At 42.6% G+C, this 26,246-nt stretch overlaps 1 protein-coding gene across 1 annotated transcript in view; it reads right to left on the bottom strand.

Moving 5' to 3' along the window:
- Nucleotides 1-6,781: 6,781 nt before the first annotated feature.
- LOC117491203 (zinc finger protein 629-like) overlaps nt 6,782-26,246 on the bottom strand; it is a 28,664-nt gene continuing 9,199 nt past the window's right edge. Inside the window, exon 2 of the mRNA XM_034141059.1 lies at nt 6,782-8,203. Coding sequence (XP_033996950.1) covers nt 7,089-8,203 — 1,115 coding nt within the window. The 3' untranslated portion in view covers nt 6,782-7,088. The remainder of the gene's footprint in view (nt 8,204-26,246) is intronic.

Below are 26,246 nucleotides of genomic sequence, written 5' to 3'. Positions count from 1 at the left end.
AATTCCATAGGCTAATTCACGCAACACTGGCCATATCTCTGATAGTTTACAAAGTTGTTACAAATGACATTTATATTTGAAAAACGGTGAAGCACTTAAAAAACAATTGTATAGTGTAGGTTCAAGAACATTTAAATCAAAAGGACAAGTTTTGTAAAGTTACAGGGGATCTTACCTTCAGAACGCCGGGAACGAGGAGCAGTGACCGGAAGCTGGGTTGTTAGCTTAATACTGTGAGCATGTTAGCTTAGCTTCTTAGCCTGAGCTAGGTCTGGAACTTCACGGCCGTTGGCAGAAGGTCCCGCCCTGTCCCGCCTCGTCTCCGCCACGGCTCCGCCTCTTTGCCCTTATTTGGATCAGGATGTAGCAGGCGGGAGTTAGACTCAGACGTCACTGTCGAGCCGTTAGTGGCCGACTCCGCCTACTAAGGGCTTCTCGCAACTCTGCAGAATCCTATGGGTGACGTCACGGACCCTACGTCCATTTATATATACAGTCTATGGTTTTCACACATAAAGAACGAGTGCAGAACATTTGTCATGGAATAAGTTTGATGTTACAGAGAGGTACTGATGGTCAAATGTGGATGATTTTAAAAGTTAAGATTTCCAGATAGTGTTTTTGTTTTGTTACCTTCCCATATATGACACATTATTAAGGAACCATGCGAAGACTAAAGCATTGTCACCGACTTAACAGTTGTGTTCTTATGACGAGAGCTTGGAATTGTCGCCGCGCTGTGCTCAAATTTAAAGCTATTTCAACTTTGACCGGCGCAAGCTAGCAGACATGGTTCCCGTAGAAACTAATCTTATCTGGCTGGTTTCACCGCAAGGCTTTGCGCCCAACCTCGCGGTGAGCAAAAAGAAAATTGCATATCACATAAATCATATTGTTTCTCTATTCAGTAATGTATTCTATGCAAAATATTTACAGGTTATAAAATAAATACTCAAAGTACTGCGGTTAATTTGAAAAGGAATCTAACTTCGATACAACCAACGTTAATATCTAGGTCGTCTTCGATACCGAGCTCCGATGCTGATAAGGCTCCGGAAAACGGCCGCCCTACCTTTAGGACTGAACCCCCCAGAATCTACACGCAAAATCACCGTAATCTGCTTAGGGGGGCACTAACAGCGTGGCCTCTAACACCAGCTGCCCGTCGTATCACTTATTTCAGGCACTAAAGCATCGGATGTCCGACCGCCAGGATAGCAAAACGGAGTGTGTAGTGCAGTAGGTGTTGGTGGGCTGGTAGAACCCCAGAGCAGTATCTAAACTGCCCCGTGTCGTTGGGAGACTCCCTGGTAATTAGGGCAGCTTCAGGACCCACAATCCCTAACCCCCTCTTTTGATCCCCAGTTATACCAATTAAAACAATGCAAAAGTAATATCAAACATAGCCAGAGTCAAACACTGTCGAGTTTGTCACTTTGTTCGTCGTCTCCGTTGGACTTATACACTGTAAAGGACAACAATACAGCCGTGAGTTTCTTCTTGGAAGAAGATCAACTTTCTTCAATTTGGAAGCTAAACTCGTAGAGGAACTCAGCCGCCTGGAGCTCCTCTGCTACCCGTCTCGCGTCGAGCCCCACCCGGAAAGGAGACGCCGCCGACGATGTGAGAGGAAGCAGAAGAGGGGGAAACGTGGAGGAATCCAGGCTAGGCTAGAGGCTAGCCCACACAAGCCGGCAATTCCATCACTACTTATGGCAAATGTCCGCTCACTGGATAACAAGATAGACAACATACGCCTGCTACGATCAACCCAGCGTAAGGTGAGAGACTGCTGTGTTTACGTGTTCACGGAAACATGGCTCCACAACAACATCCCTGACTCCGCTATTCAGCTAGACAAGCTAACAAGCTACCGAGCAGAGAAGAACAAAGATAACGGGGGAAAGAAGACGGGCGGCGGTGTGTGTGTGTACATCAGTGACGCTTGGTGCCGAGACACTGTTGTTGTTAGCCAACACTGCTCGCCACTGGTGGAATTTATGGTTCTAAAATGCCGTCCTTTTTACCTGCCGAGGGAATTTACAGCGATTCTTGTGGTGGCTGTTTACCTCCCGCCTAACCCCAGTAGCGAGGGTAAAGAGGAGGCACTCGGTGAACTGTACAGAGCCATCAGTGAGCAACAGACAGCACACCCAGACGGCCTACTCATTGTAGCTGGAGACTTCAACCACGCTAACTTAAAAACTGTGCTGCCTAAAATATATCAGCATGTTGATTTTCCAACCAGGGGGAAAAACACATTAGACCTGGTCTATACCAACATCAAGGGAGCATACAAGGCATCCCCCCTCCCCCACATTGGCCTCTCTGACCACCTCACTGTTCTGCTGGAACCGGCCTACAGACCCAGGGTAAAAGCCACCAAACCGGTTTCAAAACAGGTTCGGGTGTGGTCAGAGGACAGCACAGCTGCACTCAGAGACTGCTTTGACACTACAGACTGGGACATGTTCAAGCAGGCAGCCACATACAACCATCACACCGACATCCAAGAATACACAGAGACAGTCACGGGCTACATCACGAAATGCATTGACGATGTGACACAAAACAGAGCCATCACCATCCGGGCTAACCAGAAGCCATGGCTGACAGGGGAGGTCCACACGCTGCTGAAGGCCCGCAACATCGCCTTCAGAGCTGGAGATCCAGCTGGGCTGAAAGCAGCCAGGGCTGACCTGTCCGGTGCCATCAGGAAAGCAAAACAAGAATACACCTGAGAAATTACAGGACATTTCAAGGATAGCAGGGACTCACGGAGCCTGTGGCAGGGCATAAGGACCCTAACGGACTACAAACTACCGCCACAGACCTGTGACAGTAATACCTCCCTGCTCAACAACCTCAACGGCTTCTTTGCATGTTTTGAAGCACAGAACAACACACCTGCGCAGAAAACCACCCCCCCCACCGACGACCAGGTTTTGTGTTTTTCACCAGCCAGTGTGAGGAGCACACTGCTGAGGATTAACCCCCGCAAGGCTGCAGGACCTGACAACATTCCTGGTCGTGTGCTGAAGGACTGCGCGGAAGAGCTCACAGATGTCCTCACAGACATTTTTAACATCTCCCTGAGCCAGGCTGTTGTTCCCTCGTGCTTCAAGGAAACCACCATCATTCCAGTGCCAAAGAAGTCATCTCCATCCGGCTTCAACATCTACCGCCCCGTCGCACTAACTTCCACCATCATGAAGTGCTTTGAAAGGCTGGTCATGAAGCAGATCAAATCCACCCTCCCCCTGGACCCGTTTCAGTTTGCCTACCGAGCTAAACGGTCCACAGAGGATGCAATCTCCTCCGCTCTCCACCCAGCCCTCACACATCTGGACACTAACACTAAGGCTAAGACTAAGACTAAGGACCCATATGTCAGAATGCTATTCATAGACTTCAGCTCAGCATTCAACACCATCATCCCCCAGCAGCTTGTACAAAAACTTACAGACCTGGGCCTCAGCCCCTCTCTCTGCAACTGGTTGCTGGACTTCCTCACAGGGAGACCACAAGCTGTACGGGTCAACAATAACACCTCAGACACCCTCATACTGAGCACGGGGGCCCCCCAAGGATGTGTGCTCAGCCCCCTTCTCTTCACTCTGCTGACCCACGACTGCAAACCCATCTTCAGCACCAACCACATCGTGAAGTTTGCAGACGACACTACTGTGGTGGGTCTCATCAGCAACAACGATGAGACTAACTACAGGAAGGAAGTGAACCAGCTGGCCCTGTGGTGCCAAAACAACAACCTCTTCCTCAACCTGGAGAAAACAAAGGAGATAGTTGTTGACTTCAGGAGAACCCACCGTCGACCCCCTCTCCCCCTGACCATCAACGGCGCTGCTGTGACGCAGGTGACCAGCACCAAATTCCTTGGGGTGACCATCACTGATGACCTCACCTGGATAAACAACACCACCGCTCTAGCGAGGAAAGCCCAGCAGCGCCTGTACTTCATCCGGAAGCTCAAGCGAGCCGGAGCATCACCCCCCATCATGCTGTCCTTCTACCGAGGGGCCACCGAGAGCATCCTCAGCAGCTGCATCACGCTGTGGTTCGGAAGCTGCACCGCCGCCGACCGCAAGAGCCTGCAGCACATAGTGAACTCTGCCCAGAGGATCATCGGTGCCTCACTCCCCTCACTACAGGACTTATACAACACCCGCCTCACCCGCAAAGCACTCAGCATTGTGGGTGACTCCACCCACCCCTCCAACAGCCTCTTCAGCCTCCTGCCTTCAGGAAGAAGGTTCCTCAGCCTCAGCTCGCGCACCTCCAGGCTGGGCAACAGCTTCCTCCACCAGGCGGTCAGGATGCTGAACTCTCTCCCCTTCCTCCCCCTCTCTGACATCTCTCCCCTGAACTCTCCACCCTGCCTCCGACCTTTCTCCCCTGCCCCAAATGTTCCTGGACTCTAACCCCCCCCCCCCCCCCCCCCCCCCCCACACACACACACACACACAAACACTTGAATATATTATTAACATTTTAAACTGTATACCCCGGTTATCTAGGCCCTTTGTTTTGTTTAATGTATACCATGTTTATATAGGCCCTTTTTGTTTTTTGTTTGATGTATACATGTCACACTGTAGGACTGCGGGAAATGATATTTCGAGATTTCTGGATGTACAACATGTAGAATTCTTGACAATAAAGCTGACTTTGACTTTGACTTTGATATCACAGCAGTGATATTACCACATCAGCAGAGCACATGTCATAGTTCAGCATCAATCAAAACCACATCAACTACAGTAACCAATATGAAACTACAGTTTAACCTTAGCAGGGTTTCTATTCCCCTTAAACAATTTCAAGTCCAAATGATCAACTACTGTCCGCCTTTTCCAAGGAAGGGTGTTCTTACCTCACACTAAGACCAAGCAGATACCTTCAGAGACCACCAGAGAGACCAGGAATTGGGTCGAAATGTACAAAGTACAAACCGGTTTTATTAAGTTTTTAACAAAAATAGAGGATTTACAATATCCTAAAAATAACAAAAGTAAGATACAAAAGTTTTACAAGGACACAAGGTCAAAGTACAACAGCAACAGGTTCCCAAGTGAACCCCCGTCGAGCCTCTAAAAGAGCCCAAGCCAAGACCCAAAATCAAGCCTCAAAAAGGTTTTGAGAGCTTGGAGGGACTTTTTGAAGTGAGAAGGAGGTCACACAGGTTCAATTCTTACTTAATGAATTAATAAAAAAATTAAAGTTAAAATGAAAACAATAAAGACTATAGTAATGATATGCAATTTTAACAAAAGGGAATATGAACATTTTTATGAAAGCAAAACACATTTTCAATGTCATGTTTAGAATTGAGTTTTTCTTTTAACTTCAAAATTGAACAAATATGCAAACTTTATACTTTAATTTATTAACAGAAACTTAACACAACTGTCACTATTGTCTCTAAGATTTGTTGCTCCTGGATGTTGGACCTAAAATCATCAAGTGTGTACACAGTTCACTCTCATCCTGTGTGCATTATTGTCCTCAATCATAACCGTTGTCAAGGTGTCAAAAACCACAACACCTTCCTAGAATTGTGGTTGGAACTTTTATGCTTTGCTTGCACCTTCTAAAATGCATAATGTGCATTGGTCAAGAGTTCAGGATGTTCTGTCTAGTTTCACATGTCTGGTTTCACATGTCTGATAAGACATTATTGAGACATATATCCTTTCCATCAAACCAAATTATAGCCAATTTAGCATTTTTTATCAATAGTAAGCTTAATAGAGGTAGGCGAGGTAAAGGTGAGGTCTGTCACGGCCACTTAAACAGCAGATCTGTCAACAATTCATTAAGGCCTAACTCAGGCAAATGCTGCAATAAACCACTGTACACTTAAGGACACTTTTAAAAAGGAGAGCAATGGTCCTGTAGAAGCTAGCAGGTGACCCAGCGCTGAGCCGCTAATCAGTTTCTTTTGTGTGCCAAGTGAAAAAATTCTAAGCTTTATATAAAATGAATGACAGTTAAGGAGGGGCGGGACAAATCCTACAAAGAACTAGTCTTGTAGGACCACCAGAGAGACCAGGTTGTTCCTAGAGTCTCTAAAAGTACAATGGGAGCCTGAGCCTTTTCTTATCAAGCTCCACATTTGTGGAATCAGCTTCCAGTTTGTGTTCGGGCGGCAGACACCCTATCCGTTTTTAAGAGTGCGCTTAAGACCTTCCTTTTTGATAAAGCTTATAGTTGGAGCTGATTATATTCAGCCCCTAGTTTTGCTGCTATAGGCTTAGTTTGTCGGGGCACACCTTACTTCTTCCTTCTCTCTGTCTGTACCCGTGTACTCTCATGTTCCGAATAACCCAGCTTCCCCAAATGTCTTTCTTTTTGGTGTCTACATACGCCGGGATCCGGAGTCATGGCTAATCCTGTTGCTGTGGTCCTGAGTCCTGGATCGCGAGCCCTGGATCTTGAGTCGTGGCTGTGCCTATTGCTGTGGTCCTGGATCATAAGTCCTGGATGGATATCCTCGTGGATTCATCTTCCTATTATAGACACATGCATTTCCAAACATTTGGACTACCTATGTTGCAAATGTATCATCTTTTCAATTTACACACGGCATCTATTGCACGTCTGTTCGTCCTGGGAGAGGGATCCCTCCTCTGTTGCTCTCCCTGAGGTTTCTCCCATGTTCCCCTTTAAACTGTGGGTTTTCTTCTGAAGTTTTTCCTTGTACGATGTGAGGGTGTAAGGACAGAGGGTGTCGTATTGTCATACTGATATTCTGTACAAACTGTGAAGTCCACTGAGACAAATGTAACATTTGTGATATTGGGCTATATAAATAAACATTGATTGATTGATTGATTGAGTCTCTGTACAACTTCAGCATAAATATGAAGTATAGGCACATTATCAATAATGATTGTCATGAGTCATTAACAGTAATCAGTGGACATTAGTGGACGCAGTAATATAAATATATAAGCATTTACAAATTCTTTCTTTAAAGAATATTTAAATAGATTTATGTTGCTCTTATCTGAACCCTCTAATCTATCTTTGGCGTATGACATTCAGTTTTGTGTTGCAGTTTTGCAGTTTCACTGACTCTCAGTAACACACTTATGTTTTTTCACGCGGTACTGTCTAGTGAAGTTTTTTCCACAAACACGGCAACTGAAAGACTTCTCCCCTGTGTGGAGTGTCATGTGTTGCGTCAGGTGTCCCTGTTGTAGGAATCTTTTATCACAAACGGAGCAGCTGAACGGTTTCTCTCCTGTGTGGATCCTCATGTGTTTCAACAGGGTCTGACTCAGAGAGAAACGCGTGTCGCACACCGAGCAGCTGTAAGGTTTCTCTCCGGTGTGAACTCTCATGTGTCGGTCCAGAACTCCGCTGCGGATAAAGCTTTTAGGGCAGAGAGAGCAGCTGTATGGTTTCTCTCCTGTGTGGGTTCTCATGTGCGAGCTCAGACCCGTGCTCTGATTGAATCTATTCCCGCAAACTGAGCAGCTGAAGGGTTTCTCTCCGGTGTGAATCCTCATATGTCTTACGGCGTCTGATTTGAAGCCAAATTGTTTCTTACAGACTGAACATCCAAAGGCTTTTCCCCCTGAGGCACTTATCTTATTTGTGACAAAACATGCAACCTGTGACGGTTTTGGAACACAAACGGAGCAAACGAATGGAGGAATTTCTGCCAACACACAGTCTTTGGATTCAAATGTTTTACCACATTTAGAGCAGTTCAAAGACTTCCTACCAGTGTTACCTTCTTTATTACCCTTGGGAACACTATTGTTCTTGATCTTTTTTAGATCTGGCTGAGGTTTCCCTGGCTCCTGCCAGTCTTCATCACTGTTGTCAGTCTCAGGCTCACTAGAGTCTGAAGTCCTGTCGTCCACAGCTGGTGGACTGAGGGATACACCTGCCTGGATCGGAGTTAATGTCACAGTGTCAGCTTGTTCATCTGCAGGGTTGTAATCATGAGCTGGCTGTGAAAAGCCATCAGGATCTAAGCTTCTGGTTGGTTCTGATCCTCTGCAGTCCTCTCTATCCCTCTCTTTCTCCATCTGTGGGGCTGAGCTGCTGTTTTCTTCTTGTCTCTGATGAAGCTGTGGCTCAGCTTTCTCTTCATCATCTTCGCTCTTCACAGCGACAAGTTGCTCCTGTTCCTCTTTAATGTTGGGGGACTGATGAACATCTCCAGATAATACTGAAACAAGAAACACATTAAAGCAGTCATTAATTACAGGAATTGTAATGATGCTGCGTTACATTCATGCTAAATGTTATAGTTTTTAACTAAAGCCCCTTGCTAATGCTAATGTTGAACATTTTAAAAGTTATAGGGAACGGTTAAGTAAGGGATAATGTGTGAAGCGGTGGTCACTGATGAGAAAAGATCACCAACAAAGGAGAATCCTGCTATAGGCTAAAACAAAGTAACTAAAGCAGAACATTCTACACACTAACATGTATGACTTCCTGTCATTGTTCTCTGCCGTCTCCAAAACTTCATGAAGGACAGCCAAATCTTATTTGAGCACAGCCCTGATTATGTGTCCTGCTACGTTCTCAAATATAGAGATTATCTGCTTTTCCTGTTTTATATTATATAAAAGAAATGTATTGAAATGTCTTCGGGCTTTGTACTGACAAAACAAGACATTTGCATCGACTTTGAACTTCACTATTATCTGACCTTTTAACCTGTTAAACCCGGTGCCCCCGGCAACATCTTGCAAGAAACAGCGTCTGAGGGCTTCTTAACATTTAACAAACTATGAATGTGTCATACCCACTTAACGGGAAGAAACTCAGCTACCTGACGATATTAACCATTTTTACCGAAACAAAACACCGCCGAGCCTCTGAATTAGCACTAAGCGAAAGAGTGCTAACGCACTTAGCACATAACTCCCGGTAGAAATATTTTATACTTCATCGGATCTGCACAAACAAGATATCATCTGAATTTACATTTTTACACTATGTTCAATCTGAATTTACTTTAAAATTGTTTGTTTGTTTGTAGCCTTTATTTAACCAGGTTAAAAAATCCCATTGAGATCAACGATCTCTTTTTCAAGGGAGACCTGCGGTACATTAGTTACACATAAAAACAACAGAAAACAAAAGGACATCACAACATAATTACAGGGGTATACATTAGCAACCTATTTACAGTGACAGGTATCCAATAACATTTCATTAAAATAAAAACATCATGACCATAACTTCACTTCTAAAAGGGGTAAATTAATAATATTTGTTCTCAAAGCAATGATAAACCTGTGAGTTGGATGTAGAAGAGTCAGAATCAATATAGATTTTTTTTTATTTTAAAGTAAATTCAGATTGAACATAGTAAAAAAATGTAAATTATTGTGTCCGTCCAAAAAAAAAACATTACTTATAGTGAAAACCACCCTTGAATGATGGGATAGTAGACTAAACGCTTTAGGAATCCATATAACATATAATAAGTACCCTGTATCAAGATTGAAGCAAAACAAGTGAAATATGACCTTTTTAGAGAGATTTAGCACAAAAAAAGCACTTCTGGGGTCATTTGAGTGGATTTGACCTATCTCTGGCCCCCCTTAGTCGATTTTGATGATTGACATCTCTTTTTCACCGTTAGAGCCAATGGAATCGAGGGGAGGTTCCACATACACACACACGTGACGCGTAACCAAAACAGGAAGCTGTCATACACTCTGAAAGCTATCATTAGCAGCTAATCTGAATATTTTTACATATAAATTGAATTATGGATTATCAATAATTTTTTCAAAGTGACAGACACATTGTTTAACCTATGGATTAACCTTCAGCCGCGTTTTTCTCGTTTTAATGCCATTAAACACAACTTTTGATCAGAATAACAGCAAAAGGTGAGCATATCTCCGTGTTTTGCTACCTAAAGCTACGTTGTGTGTTGTCTGGTTTTGCTTCCCCTGTTGCTTCTGATCGCTCAATGATGATACTTATATTTCTAGAATCTGTGGAATCTCAGCTTGCTAGCTAAGCTTGTTTGAGCAGATCCGATAAGTATATCGATTGATTTATACCTAGAGTTCTGTGCTAAGTGCGTTAGCATTTTTTTCGTTCAGGGCTCATTTAGACGCTTCTTGTGAGACTTGTGTTTTGTTTCGGTAAAAATGGTTCATATAGTCAGTTAGCTTAGTTTCTTCCCGTGAAGTGAGTATGACACATTCATAGTTTATTATATTTTAAGAAGCCCTGAGACACAGTTTCGTGAAAAAAAAGCCCGTTAAGCCATACCATTTAACTAAAATAATTGTAGATATGGCAAAGCAAATCTTAATTCCTAGGCTCCTTCAACAATGCAACATAAATATATATAAAACAAAAAACGAATTAAAAAACAATTAAAGCTGCAAAGGTTCGCTGTTGTCCGCATGTCGACGTCGGCGCTGATGTTATAAGGACTCGGTCGTTAGCAAACGTGGGAAGTTTCAGGCCGATCGGACAATGTACATGGGAGTTACAGCAGTAACATAAACACCGTGTTTGATGGCGAGTGATCTGTCGCCATGGCAACGGCATTTGAGGACACCCCATAATAGGCTTAGATGTCTTGAGGTCTCATCGTTATCAAACATTTGAAGTTGTGGGCCGTTTGGAGCATGTTCACTGGAGTTATGAGAAAACCGTGTTTCATGGCGAGCATTGTGTTGCCTTGGCAACGGCATTTGACAAAATCTCACAAATTAAATATATCTGTCTTAAGGGCTGGACTGTTAGCACACGGGAAGTTTGACCATTTTATGACGATTTTCATAGGAGTTATAGCAATATCGTGTTTAACGGCGAGGGATGCGTTGACATGGCAACGGCTTTTGAGGAAAACTCACAAGTGGCACATAGACATGTTGAGGTCCGGACCATTAACCATCATCTGAAGTCTGGTGCCGTTTGGACGATTTTCCTTTGAGTTGCGACAATATCATGTTTTATGGCGAGGGATAACGGCATATGATGAGACCTGAGATTTGGCACTTGGTAAAGCTGTTGAGGAATGGACCGGTGATATTGTTGTGGAGATCCAGCACTCACACAACAGGAAAGAATGAAACAGAGAGGAATCAATAAAACACAAACACAGACATAGCTGATCAGTAATTATTATTTAGTTGTTGCAACAAACAAACAATAATGGGGAAACATTACCTGCTGCCACAGCAGCCAATCGCGGAACTGCCCCCCCAGAACAGAAGAAACACAGGACTAGATATACTTTTCTAAATGACACACGAACATGTTCCCTCAACATGTTTAACGCACACACATTGTCAGTTCTCCTGAACTTGGACATGTTCCAACCTTATACAGGCATACATGTTGCATCCTCTGAGTTCTACATGATCCCAGATTTCATGACCTTATTTAGCAGCTACCACACATGCCAATGTATACAACTGCTGGTGAAGAGTGTCAGCTGGATGCCTATAGATGGGCCTCCTTCCAGCAAACCAAATGAACACCACACAGTCCACTATACTGTTGCTTAATACCATGTGACATTAATGAATATACCAGAAATACGCTGTGATAAACATTCTGCCATAACACTATACAACTAAAGTTTGGTGGACGATCGTCAGTTGGAGTTATGACATCATCGTGTTCCATGGCGAGGGATCTCCTAGCATCGAGCAAACGTGAAAATGGGCGCTGCATAACGACTACGCCGTGTGGTAAAAAATTATGATTTTTCCCATGTCTTGAGACTCTACCCTCCGAATTTGGAGTCGATCGGATCAAATCCCTAGGAGAAGATCTCTGAAGTGACCGACTTCCTGTACGCTTTGTTATACACCTACAAGAGGCAAAACATTTTTCTATTCATGTTTTGATCAATTCGTAAATATGTATAATTCAACCTACTTTCAGCTACAGAAACCATATTTCTATAAATATAAGTAGGGATGCTCCGATCGATCGGCCGCCGATCGATATCGGCCGATACTCACTCTCTGCCGATCGATCGGTGCTCTCTAAAAATGCCGATCGCGAGAGCCGATCGCATGACATAAAATACATGACACTTTTCTCTGTGTGCGGCAAAACAAGCTCGCCAAAATGGCTTCACCAGTCTGGCAGTATTTTAAGGTGTCCGAAAATGACAATAAAATAGAGGTATGCAACGTGTATGAAGCAGAAATCCTGCAGCTGTGACGAACCGGTGAGCGGAGCAAAACACACAAGAGTTAGACCTAACACACTTAGCTATTTTATCTACCTCTGGAACAAGCTAAACTAGTTATACATATATTTATTCTTCACTGTCGGGTCACTCATTACTGGATCAGTGAGCTGCATGAGATACTGACAGGCTGTCAGGAGAGAGAGAGAGGGGGAGAGAGGAGGAGAGAGGAAAAGAGAGCACTTATCCGCTAATTTCTCCCGTGTTATTATCCAAAGTTAATGTAAACTTGAATAATGTAGCCTACTTCATTTGAATGTAATAATTATGTTGGTTGTTGTTTGTGGAAGCGCCAGTGAATGAGCCCCATTAACTGAGTTTTAAACATCACTTTAAATGGAAGATCCCCATAGGCCCCGCCCACTCGATCGGATATCGGTATCGGCCGATACTGATTCCGGCGATCGGCCCCAAATTTGGCGATCGGAGCATCCCTAAATATAAGTTTATATATTTATGACTTCTCATTATGTTTATACATGAACTACATTCCTGTTCATATTCCTATGTCTATATTTTTTATTTCTTGTTATGTATACACTTTTTCTACATTCCTTTTTTACATCTGCATACATACATATATATATATATAAAGTGTGCGGGGGAGACGCCTGGACACGTCTACGAGCAGCAAACTTTCAACAAAGATCGCTAAATGGGTGCAATTAACATTGTGGAGGACGAGGGGCTGCATGATATAATTCGGGTCGCATCCAACGACTGCACTTATGAATTGCCTTCCAGAGCCACCACTGTGTCGAAAATACACAACTTGTATGAAGTCCAAAAAGCGAAAGTAGAGGAGGATTTAAGAAAGACTTCCACAGATGCGCTCACCGGAGACTATTGGACTTCACTCAGTAATGACAGTTACCTCGGGGTCACAGCGCATTATTTTGACCCACAGTGGGAGCATGAGACCCACAGTCTCATGCTTGACAGTTATGAAAACAGAGGAGCGGCATGTCGCCGACAACTGCGCCGACACACACACACACACACACACACACACACACACACACACACACACACACACACACACACTTTGTATTGTATTATTGTATTGTATGAGAGAGGTTCCAGGTTGAATTGAGGCAAATATTTGTAATGTTCAGAGGTTGTTGTGTTTAATATTCATGAGAATATTTGTCATTGTTCAAATGATAACAAACAAATATTTGCATAAAGCATATTTGTCCACTCATATGTTGATAAGAGTATTCAAAACTTGAGTCTATATATCAATAACAATGGCAAACCTAAAGAACAACATATATTATACTTAACATTTTAATAAAATAACACTGATGTGAATATGAAAACCAGGTATCATACAGTGATAAAATGATTTTTCAGGTGTTGAAATGATGATGGCAGTCTTGTACAGTAGGTGGCGGTATGCACCTTTAAGTTGTTTGCGACCTGCCAATAATCTATTGAAGAAGAAGAAGGGGGGCGTGGCTCCTCCCACTAGATCAGGTGAGCTGCTCACCAAAGGGGGCGTGGCCGTGGGTTTAAAATGAGAGGGAAATGTTTGGTTCGGTTGCTGCAGGTGAGTTGCTATTTGGATGTTTTCTCATGGAGTGGTGAAATAATGTTGTGTTTTTTTTTAATTGAAAGTTAGCTTAGCAAGGGCTCCCTTCAAGAAGAAGCTTTTGATTTTCTTTTGGGGTGTTTGGGATTGGTCAAATTCAGGATGTTTGTTTTTAAATCTGTTCTCACTGAGTCTGTACTTGTTCACGGTAGAGTTTCTCTAGGGCCAGATAGCACTGCATTTTGTGTTTCAATTGGTGATATAGTTTTGTTTCTGGTGTTTTATAATTTGGTTAACTTTCAACTGGGAGAGGGCCCAACCCTTCACTAAGACAAATTATTTCATCTGGTAGAGGCCCCAACCCTTCACTACCATAGAGAATAATTGGTCCTATTTGACGCATTCCAGTCATTTAAACCAGATTTGAATGTAAATTTGACTTTTCATTGCGTAGAATGCCCTTTGTGCTTTCTCTCTCAGTTCATTTATTGGTGGGTTAAAACTCCCAGTGGAACTTAGCCTAGATTGTTTTATTCTGTACCGTTTTCTATTTTAAGAGTTCCTAATGTGAAGTTATTTATGTTTCCCTGAACTGGATCTATTTGGAAGATATTTGTCTTGTTCATGTTTACTGCCAGGGCCCAGGTCTGGCAATACTGTTGCAGCAGGTCTGCTGTAATCATAGTTCTGCAGGAAACAGCAGAACCAGGTCATCTGCGTAGTGCAGGAGTTTGATTTCTGAGTCATCTAGAGTGAGGCCAGGTTCTTCAGAAGTCTCTAGGATAGTGGCTAATTAATTGAAATAGATGTTAAATAGAATTGGCCTCATACAGCAGCCTGTCTCACTCCACGCTTCTGAGAGAAAAATGTTGTTCTTTTGTTGCCAATCTTTTAATAGCGCACTTATTGTGTACATTGATTTAATTATGTCATATTTTACCCCTTACACCTGATTCAATAACTTTGTAAATCTATGAAGCATGCAAATATCTGGTCATGGTTTTCGCCCGTGTCATGTGTTTTTTTAATTAACCCGTTAAGCCTCAAGCCTGTTTTTCAGGTCTCAGGCTCGAAAATGACATTCCCAGAACAAATGACAATAACTTCCCTTCTAAAAGGGGTAAATTAATAATATTTTTTCTCAAAGTAATGATAAACCTGTGAGTTGGATGTAGAAAAGTGTCATGGCCTGGCTCTTGGCCATAACAAAAAGCGTGGGAAGGACGAGAACATATATGAAAAATATATTTATTAACAAAAACTTAACATAAACCAAAAACAAAGCAAAGAAAACTAAGCGACGTGGCTGCTCCCAGATCAGGTCCTCTGCGGGGAGAGAGATCGAGAGTCTGCTCAGGCCTTTAAATCCTCTGGTGCCAGCAGACAGGTGTCCTCAATCAGGCCACCATGACCACCATCAAAGCCGCCGCCATCACCATCAAAGCCGCCGCCACCACTACCACTTTGACCAGTGGAGCAATGCTTGGCCTTCTGGTTTCTAAACAGCATAGTTTTGGCCATAGCACGCGTGATCACGCAGGAGGACGTGACCTCTGGCACCACTGTAGAGCTCTCCTCAAACCCAGACTCAATCAGACCACCAGTCACTAAAGGCGCAGGGGGAACATCAGTCCAGATTCTGCCACAGGTGCCAAACCGTTGCCCAGAATAAAATGTATCTCCTCGATTGGCAAAGCTGGACGTACACCAACAGCTACTTCACCTTTAACAAGGTCACAGTCAATATACACCTTATGAACAGGAATAGGAAAAACTTTTAATCCCATCCCCCAACTCAGAACTGTGTCACCTGTGTCACTTTCACCAGACAACGGCAAAACAGAGTCAACAATATAGGAGTCAAAAGCCCCTGTGTCCCGCAAGATTTTGATTGGAACTCTGACATCACTACCTACCAATGACACCAAGCCGTCTCGTATAAATGGATAAGATGCCAAACCCTCAGATCCACATAAGTGGGATTTAAGCACATTGGCAACACAGCAGCTTTTCACAGGCACAGCCAACGCAACAGGCCCAACAAAACATCTTCCTCCCTCAGATTTTGCTCTAAGCGCAGGACATTCTGCCTTCCAATGGCCTTTTTCACGACAGTAGTGGCAATTATCAATGTTAACCATGTTGTCCACATCAGTTTTTACTAAACCCAATTTCCTTGGATCCATCCCAAATGAACCAACATCAACAGCCTTTCTACTTCCTTCAAAAACGGATAGGGCCCCAGAGCGCCCTCCGAACCTGCTCTTATGAAGTAACACAAACTCATCACCTGCCACAGCAGCTTCAGCCGCAGAAGTGACCTTTCGTTCAGTGACATATGTTGCAATACGATCAGGAAGAATATTTTTGAACTGTTCCAAAATCATGAGTTCACACAAGTTCACAAGTGAGCGGTAAGATTTTACTGCATCACACATACGTAGGGTTGGGTATAGTTTGGAGTGCGGCCGGTGGGACTTGTGCTTTTTCGCACACTGAATATGCAGACTGTGCTCTTCCTGTGAGAACACACTGAAGCATCAGAGCGCAGTCTGCATCAGGCCAATCTCTAGCCCTAGCTACACGTTCAAATAATTAAAACAACGTGTCGGGATCACTTTCATTAAAGTGAGGCAGCAAGCGCAGGTTACTAATATCAAAGCGATGAGACCTGGACACCTGTTCACCCTGCCCCTCACCGGACAACGCGCCATCTCTGAGAATAGACAGACAATGTCCCTCCAACTCTATCTTGGCTTTCTCAGATTCTTGTCGCATCCGCTCCACTGTGATTTTCTTTTCAATTCCCAACTCATACTTTACTCTGTCATGTTCCAGCTGCAACAACAACAATTCCCTCTGCTGCTCAAAAGAAAGTGCACTAGCCCGAAAAAAAGGTTTTAACAAAACCCCCTCTTCCTTTGTAGCAAAAACTCCTGTCTCCCTTAATGTCGACACTATAGAGTCTTTTATGTTGTCTTTCACCCTTCTATCACCGACAATAGACACAGAGAAATGCTCAGCAATCAAGAGCAATTGCTCTCTTGAAAAGGTGCCAAGAGACTCCTGAGACGGAGCTTCAATAAATGCCTCTACGTCAGCCATCTTAACTTACAACGACCCCTCACCGGAACACAACACTGGACCTTGACGCCGAGAGAAGGAAAAAAAACAAAAACACAAAAACAAACCAGACAGATACCACCACGTTTATTATGCGTCCAAAGTGGAACAACACTAATTTTTTGATTGGAGTTTCCCCACTAACTATCACCATCCCACTGACTAATCTCTTCCCTAGTCTTCATGCATTTACTTGTGGTGGGTATTTATGCACTGGAGACCGCTGGCCCAGTAAAGCGACTAGCAAGCTAGCAACACTACTGAGACCACGGCCATGCTCCCAAGCCGAAGCTTCAACCACTTTCTCCGCAACACTACACACCCCGCTCAACAATCCCAAGGGAACCGCCGCTTAACCTGCCAGGGAAAACTCTGCACCGCTCCACACTGCTCCACATGCAACGCACCAACAAACCCACACGAGACAGAAAGGAAAAAAACTAAACAAACAGCTGACCACGGCTAAGAACCACTAGCAACCACTCGCCCGAAATATAATACCAAACAAATCAAAGCCTCACAAAGTAATCAAATCAGTCCCCAAACAACGATCTGAAACCTAATGTCCTTCCCACAACGAGCCGAAACACAGAAACCGGCCGCACTGCAAACGCGCTCCCAACAAACTTTATACACGCGCACCAACTCCCAACACAAATCTTACCTATCCGTTGCTGTATCACAGATAAAACAGATAGAATGCCACTCGTCATCTCTCCTAACAGCGCTCTTATTATTGTGAGACTCCCGGGGTAAGACCGCAACATCTTGCTAGAAACAGCGTCTCAAGTCTTCTTAACATTTAACAACCTATTAATGATGCATACCCACTTAACGGGAAGAAACTCAGCTAACAGACGATATTAACCATTTTACCTACACAGAACAGAAGTCCAACACCAAGAGTCTAAATCAGCAGTTTTCAAAGTGTGAGGCGCGCCTCCCTGGGGGGGTGCCAGAGAGCTTCAGGGGAGGCGCAGCGTGAGAAAGAAATAACGAGAAAAAGACGAGTGAAGTGTCACTTGCACACTTTTGGCTGTTTGTGGAGACCGAGTTCCCCCACCTCGCCAAAAAGGCTGTAAAAGTGCTCATTCCCTTCACCTCCATCCAGGGGCAGCCTGGCCCTCTGTGTGTTCTGAAGAATCACAGAACGGCCGGTCGTCACTGCCCTTTATTTTTAATGTTTTTAAACGGCATCATCTAAGTTGCGCTGACAGGCGACAGAGGTCCGTTCACTTTGATCAAAAGCAAGTACCGGTCAAGGCTGCAGCCAGAGGATGATCTGCGTTTATTCCTGTCTACATTGCATCCCCGCATCATCCGCCTGTGCGCATCAAAGACGCAGACTCATTGTTCCCACTAAAGTAGGGGTGAGTGTAATAAGGAGGCAAAGTTGACGTTCAGTGTGTTGCCGGGAGCATATAAGGATTTATCCACCATGTTGAACGCATTTTTTTTTTTTTAAATGTTTAAAACATAAAGATACAAATGTTTTAAAAAGTTATTGTTTAATGTTTTAAGGAGGTGACGCTACTCAGCCAATCAAATGGGTGCAGTCAGTGAGTCAGCACGGTAGATTCAAACACACACACAGAGACGAGACAAGAAGAGAGAAACAGCAGTGAGTAATTTCAAATGGCGAGCTCAAAAAAGAGAAAGGTAGACAGCGAAAACAGAGCATTTAATGACATGTTCTCTTACTGGACTTCTTTGAAATGCAATTGAATACCCCTGCATTATAGCAACAACAATAATAATAATAATAATAATAGCAATAATAATTGGGAGGGGGGGGGCGCGGCTGTTCTTATGTTCTCTGAGGGGAGGCTCACCTTCCCACACTTTGAAAACCCCTGGTCTAAATCAACACTTAGCAAAACGGGCTAACGGCTACTTTAGCACATAACTGGCAAAAGCGATCTTTTCTACGTCATTGTATCTGCACAAACAACATATCACATGAAAGCGTGAGATTCCACAGATTCCATTGGTATAAGTTTCATCACTGTACGGCCAAAACTCACTGAACTAGCAGCCAGGAAAGAGCAAGAAAACAACTTCACTTTACGTAGCCATGATGATAATTATGTCTTACCTTTGCTGTTTTGTGATCAAAAGTTGTGTTCAAGGTAGGGCTGGGCGATATGGTCTCTAAATTATATCGCGATATTTACTGACTATATCGCGATATTCTGAAATTTCCTCAAACACATACATTTTTTTTATTTAACCCCTTGATGTTTACAGTCACGCCAGTATGATGATTCTAGTAGTCCCTGCAACATATGTCTGCATTAAACCATTGTTATGTATACTGTCTTCATTAGTGGTTTCTATTAAAACGATTTTAACCAACACACAAAAAATATATACTTAGAAAAAAGGGAATGTAAAATAATGAGACAAATGTGCGGTAAATCATAAAGTTGAGTTGAACTAAATAGTATTTATTCAATACATATTAAAATAAATGTAGGCCTACATACATACTGTTGCCTATTTCTATGGGCAAAAACAGAGCTCAATGAAAAAGCGCAGAAACCCTTGGACATATCAAAACATATTGAAAGTGCAATAATAAAATAATAAATTAAAGCGCACTCTTTGTGCATGTCACTGGACATTTTAATGTAACATAAATAAAAGGACTTTTTAGACATTTTAAATCAACAAACCCCGGGAGGAAACCGGGAGAGGGCAATGAAATCGGGAGTCTCCCGCGAAAATCGGGAGGGTTGACAAGTATGGTTGTAACATCGCTGATATTAAAAAAATAAAACAGGCAGACAGATACCTACTCACCAATTGCGAGGTGCAGCCGGTGGCCAAAACATTGCAGTCTTTTCCACTTATTGAGGCTCACAGCTTTGACGATGTTACTCCCGTTATCTGTGGTGATACACACCTGACGAGCCTCTGGTAAGTTCCATGACAGATTACCGTTGTTTGAGAAACGTCATCCTTATGGTAACCAAACCACCGCCAAATTACGGACCCAGTGCTGTTCTTTTTTTTGAACAAGTTCGTCAGCCTCGGCACCTCTATCTTCCATAGTCGTTCCTTCTTTAAATTAACATGTTGTGCTAAGGTTTAAACTAGCTAACCTTTCTTTCGCTCTCCTCAACAAATGCCTCTGTCACTGTGCGTGTGTGTAATGTTTGTGTGCAAGTTGGGCGGGGCCTGCGTGTGTGCCTGCGTGTGTGACTGTGTCTATGAGGGAGAAAGGAAAGCTCATTTTGGCCGCGGCGGGAAACTGATTTGACAACATAATACTCGATGTTCACGATGTGGTCATTTACGACATCGCATGTAGTGCAATCCACGATGTATCGTGTAAACTCGATATATCGCCCAGCCCTAGTTCAAGGGCATAAAAACGGTTAATCCAATGTCTCTGTGTAACTTTAAAATGATTACTGATAATCCATCATTACAATTATAAATAATAAACGCAATAAACGGATTATAATGGTTAGCCGACCGGAGCTTCCGGTTTAGGAGGTGCGCATGCAGCGTCTCGTTTGAACTGAATAATGGTCATGTTTACATGGATTTATGAACTGCCCCTAATTACCGCCCCCCTTCCAGAGACACACTGTCAAACACACTCATACCTGCTTGGTATGACATTTAAAAAGTTACATTAAATAATAAATACAAATAAATTACAATAAAATGACTTGTTTAATCTTCACATCTTGTAATCATGTCTATAATTTTGAGCACCAAATTATTGAAAAGTATCGATAAGAGTATCGAGAAATACCGGTATCGATAAGCAGTATCGGTATCGGTAGCGATAAAATCCTAACGATACCCATCCCTAGTTGTTACCATCATTATTATTATTATTAATAATGTTTTCTTTGTTTTCTTTATTCATCGCTGCAGAAAGGATCATGCCAGCCCACATCAAACACCTGATCAAGAACTTGTGAATCTTCAGGCAGAAAAGATGAAAACACCTGTTCAAAGTTCCAGTTTCCTGTACATGGAACCATGCCTGTACTCTGTTCCACATGTCTTCAGTCAGTTCTGGACCCTATGACTCGGACACTAGTTCTACCAAGGCTCATTAGAGGTAAGAGTGGTAGGAGAGGAGTGGAGTTATCTTTGTATTTAGGCTGCAAGTCGACAAAGGTGATCAAGTGCTGATGCTAATAATGATCCGATTCATTTGATATTGATTGTCTGCCGAATCCTGATCTTCTATTTCCCAGATAATACAGCTGCACCGTGTACACTAGCTCTATTTGTTTTTGTCATTGCAGGGGTAGACATTAAGGGTAAAATTCCACTGGCCCAAGAGCATTCGTCCAAAAAATCGACTAATAATGAAGAAAATGAACACATTTGTTGCAATAGTCATTTATGCACAAACTACATTACTACTTGTACTACAACATTTTAATCATCAGTTCTTCCTCATTTTCCTCAATTGTTCATATTTGGTTTATTAAAATAATTATATTGTGGTCATTGTTAAAAAATGTCTGCTATTATCATTATTATGAGTATTATTATTTGTATAATGCGCTTTCTGCCTTCCTGTCATTAGGAGTTAGACATGTAATGGCTATGTAATAGCCTAGATTAGAACCTTCATTATCCTAAACTGCTGGGACATTTCCCTACAGCGAATATACCTTTATATGTGTTCTACTCTTCACTTACTTGTCAGCATAGGTCGGCATTGATGTACAGAGCCGACAAAAGACCTTGTTTATATTGGCATCATATTGAAGCCAACTCCATCGATCAAGCCAGTGTGGCTGAAACTTTCTCTCCCTCTTCTTCTCATACTCCCTGTCACTCTCCTTTAAAGGTCCCATGTCATGGCCATTTCTACTGATCATAATTCCATTGTTGAGGTATACTAAAATAGATTTATATTGTGCAATTTTCCAAACTCACATTGGTTTCTCATACAGCATCTCTGTAGTATGTGTATTCACTCTCTGTCCTAAACGGCTTGTTGGAGCTCCTGCCCCCCCTCCCTGTGAGCCCAGTGGCCGTCTGCGACACAGCGAAACCCAGCCCGAAACCAGCCCGAGCACACACACACACCCGCAGCCTGGCTGGGAGTTTGTGTGTGTGCTCACACAGACTCACAGCCTTGCCGAGTCCCGCCGTCTCAGGCGGAGAAATCGGCGGAGCTACAGCTGAGAAAAGATTGAGTGTGTGTGTGTGAGGAAGTTCTGGCGTTCTGAGGCAGCATAGACAGGTCTTTTCTGTGTTAGTTTTACTCGCTACAGGGTGTACTTTGAGGGTTTGTGACTCTGCAGACCGTTCACATGAATAAAAAGCTACATAACACACAAGGGGACGGGTAATAACCAGAAAAGCATGACATGGGACCTTTAACTCCTCCGTTGACATTCTTTTATTTGAAGATTGTTTTTTGCCCGGCGCTTGGCCGGTTACCGCTGGTATTAAAAACATTTTGGAGAATGGTTAGGTGGCGCTAAAATCTGTAGTGAACGAGCGCGCTCCCGCTCACGGGAGACTGCTCGCGCTGCGCTCAGCAGCAAAAACAGCTGTTTGTTTTTCATCCAACAACGACAACCGCCTCATGAAACGCTATGTTGTAGCATTAATAAACAAAACTATTTTTTAACATTTATATTTTATTAAACATTTTCAAAAGACAAAAACACACGGACAAGGACATGGCTCACATACATTACAAGTAGGACAGGACATAACATGAAGGGTGGGGGTGGGGGGTGGGGGGATTACAGTGTCAGTTACATTTGATGTATGCATATGGCGTTGTATTTATACATGATTTGCTTCATAATATAGGTATACTTCATTGTTTAATAGGTAAATAAATAGATAAAGTCAAATAAATAAATACATATATATATATATATATGCACACATATGCACATATACACACCTCTTCCTTTTATGATTAATTCACCTATTCATCCATTTCCCATTTAATTTCACTTCTTTCATTATTATTACCGTTATTTTTCTGTTTCTTCATAGCTTATTTCTCTTTATATTTATTAATATTATTAATTAATATTATTATATTTATTGTTAGCAGCCGAGATGGTTTGAGTCCAGGAAAGCCCTTATCTTATCCCAAAGCCTGTTGTCTGGCTTAACCAAATATAACGGGGAGAAAGCAGCTTCTTCCATACTTAAGATGTTTAGGAAGTCCTCCAGCCATCTATTTAAATTGAAGCAGTTGGACTTTCTGACTTTCCAGTTCATAAGAACGAGGCGTTTAGTTGAAAGGCATGCTAGGGCTATAAGTTTACTTGCAAATGTTGATGTTATGCCATTGAGCGGGGATCCCAGCAAGCATGTAGCTGGAGTTAAGAGTATCTCTATGTTCAGAATCTCAGCGAGAGTATCTCCAACTACATCCCATAGAGATTTTACAGCCGGACAGGACCAAAGACAATGTAAAAGGGTACCCACTTCCGCACAACCATGCCAGCATAGGCCCGAGAGTGTTTGATCCATCTTTTTGAGTCTACAGGGTGTGATGTATGCTCTGTGAAGGATTTTTAACTGTATTACTCTAAACCGGACACACTTGCAGATTGATGTTGAGTTTGACCAGATTCTGTCCCACTCAACTGGGGTAATGGTGATGCCTAAGTCCTGCTCCCATCTTTTCTGTGACTGCAGATTAGTATTGGCGGTTGAGGTGAGGAGTAGGGATGGGAACGATTAATCGAATATTCGAAATTATTCAGGTATTCGAATAATTATTCAGGTATTCGAATATGAGTTATGAATATTTTTATTTTTTATTTTTTTTGGGAGGGATGCCTAAGTTGATTACATATTATCAAATTGAATAATTCAATGTATACGACAGTGCCATAGTTAAATGTGTTAGGTGACGTCTAAAGGTGTGTTTTGCTCCGCTCACCGGTCCCTCACAGCGGGCAGAGCTGCAGGTGCTGATCTCTCTCTCTCGCGTCCGGTACTTCACTCGCGTTTATGTCTAAATCCATCAGATCTAGCTAGTTCTAGCTAATGATATGCCTGCTGCCCCTGCCTACACGCAAATCACGCAGACTCAAACCTCATCTTATGCCCAAATGCGGCGCAAATGCGCTCCGCAGCCGTTGCGAGGTTCCGGCGCTAACAGTTCATGAGCGTGCTCCCCCGCCCCCTGTCAACACTCGCGACACATGAGTGGCCAGCCTAAACAACAATAAGCGCTGCCTGGCAACCGTGTGTGGCGGCAAAGTACATAGACATTTTGACAGGAGAGATTTAGTTTTGCCGGTATTCAACATATTTTACCAGTCATAGTCCGGTAATTATTTACACTCTAAGAAGAGTCCTACACAACAGACATGGCGTCAAAAAGGAGTAATGTGTGGAAATATTTCGACCAGGTTAGTGAGTGCGGTGTAGAGTGCAAACTATGCCAAATTAAACTTATATATATACATACTATACCTTGCTATACCCGCAACCTCCGTTCCAGCTGAGAGGGTCTTCTCTACAGCTGGCCTGATTGTGAATCGCCTCCGCACATGAAAGCTGTAGGCCTATAGCTGTCAAACTGTGATCACCAGTTCAATAAATTTGACAAATTCGACTTGGTTTCTATACTTATTTGAACATGTATTTATTTATTTCCAAAAGTTATTGAAAAAAAATGTTAGAATTTTTTTTTTTTACCCAATTTTTTTTTTATAGGATATGTACATTTCGGTTAACCGGTTAACCGTTTTTTGGGGGGTCGAATATTCGAATATACATTTGCTTTCAAATTCCCATCCCTAGTGAGGAGAAGTTTATATATACCTGAAATCATTCCTTTCTTGTTTGCAAGTCTTTTTAGGTTCATATCAAGGTGTTCATGACAACTTATCTTTATACCTTTTGATGTTAAGTTTTTTATATTTGATTGTAATTGCATATAGGAGAGGAAGAGGGATTTATTCAGATTAAAATGTTCCATCAACACTGTGAACGGAGTTATGATATTGTTTTTTACTATTTGCCCAATGTGTTGTATGTCATGTGCTTCCATATGTATATTATTCAATGGGTTACCGCCCGCTGTGAATATTGGGTTTTTCCATAATGGGCATGAAGGGAGGGAAATACCAGTGATGCCTAGCCTCCTTTGTACAGATTTAACCACACTGATAGAAAATTGAATTAATGGTTTTTCAGATTGGATTTGGGAGAGTACCATAATGAATTTAAAGATATTGATTTATTGTTTTCTGTAATTATTTGTCCTTCCAGCCAGTCCCAGTTAGCTTTTTTCGGTGTCGCTCCATAACCCCATACTATAGGGAATCTGGCATTATATGAGAGATAATATAAGTATAAATTGGGTACCCCCAGTCCACCTGTTCTCCTCGGCATAGACAACTTTTTATGGTTGATTCGTGTTTTTTTTATCCTTCCATATGAATTGAGAGAATATAGTATTTATTTCTTTAAACCAATATTGTGGGATTTGAAGGGGAATTGAGGATATTATATAGGTCAATCTTGGTAGGGCATTCATTTTTAACACATCCACCCTTCCCCACAGCGATAGGGGTAAAGAAGTCCATCTTCTCAAGTCATCTTTAATAGTTCTAAGTAGGCCTGGACCATTCATTTCGAAGATCTTGTTAATTGGTGATCTGATGTGTATGCCCAAGTATCTCAACCCATCAGCTTTCCAAACAAAAGGAGCAGAGCCTAAGTGATTGGAGTGAGTCTGACAGTTTAGTGGCATGGCTTCACTTTTACTCCAATTTATTTTATATCCTGAAAATAAGATAAATTCTCTAATAACCTCTAGCACCTTAGGTATAGAGTTTAGTGGGTCAACTAATGTTAAAAGGATATCATCAGCGTATAAGTTTATTTTGAACTGATGTCCGCATTTTGGGATACCCATAATTCCTGGATTTTCCCGGATGGCACAAGCCAAGGGCGCAAGAGCTAAAATGAATATTAGAGGGGATATTGGACATCCCTGCCGTGTTCCCCGATGCAGGGGGAAAGGATCAGAAAGCATGTTGTTGCTTCTGACTGAGGAGACTGGCTTATTGTAAAGAGCTTTAAACCATCTCATACAGACAGGGCCAAATCCAAATTTTGATAGACAATTAAATAAATATGGCCATTCTATTCTGTCAAAGGCTTTCTCTGCATCCAGTGATATTGCCATTGCTGGGAGATGGAGGGTGTTGGCGCTAAAAATAACCTGGAGCAGCCTTCTCATGTTATTAGCTGACTGGCGTCCAGCTACAAATCCTACCTGGTCTAGATTCACTAGGGATGGGATAACTTCCTCCAGGCGAAGGGCTAGGATTTTTGCAAACACTTTGTAATCATTGTTAAGAAGACTTAGGGGTCGGTAGTTGCTCATGTATT

This window comes from Trematomus bernacchii, unplaced genomic scaffold, assembly GCF_902827165.1.
Source record: "Trematomus bernacchii unplaced genomic scaffold, fTreBer1.1, whole genome shotgun sequence".
Taxonomy (NCBI): domain Eukaryota; kingdom Metazoa; phylum Chordata; class Actinopteri; order Perciformes; family Nototheniidae; genus Trematomus; species Trematomus bernacchii.
Note: the sequence above shows the minus strand (reverse complement) of the source record. Positions and strands in the feature narration are given on the sequence as shown.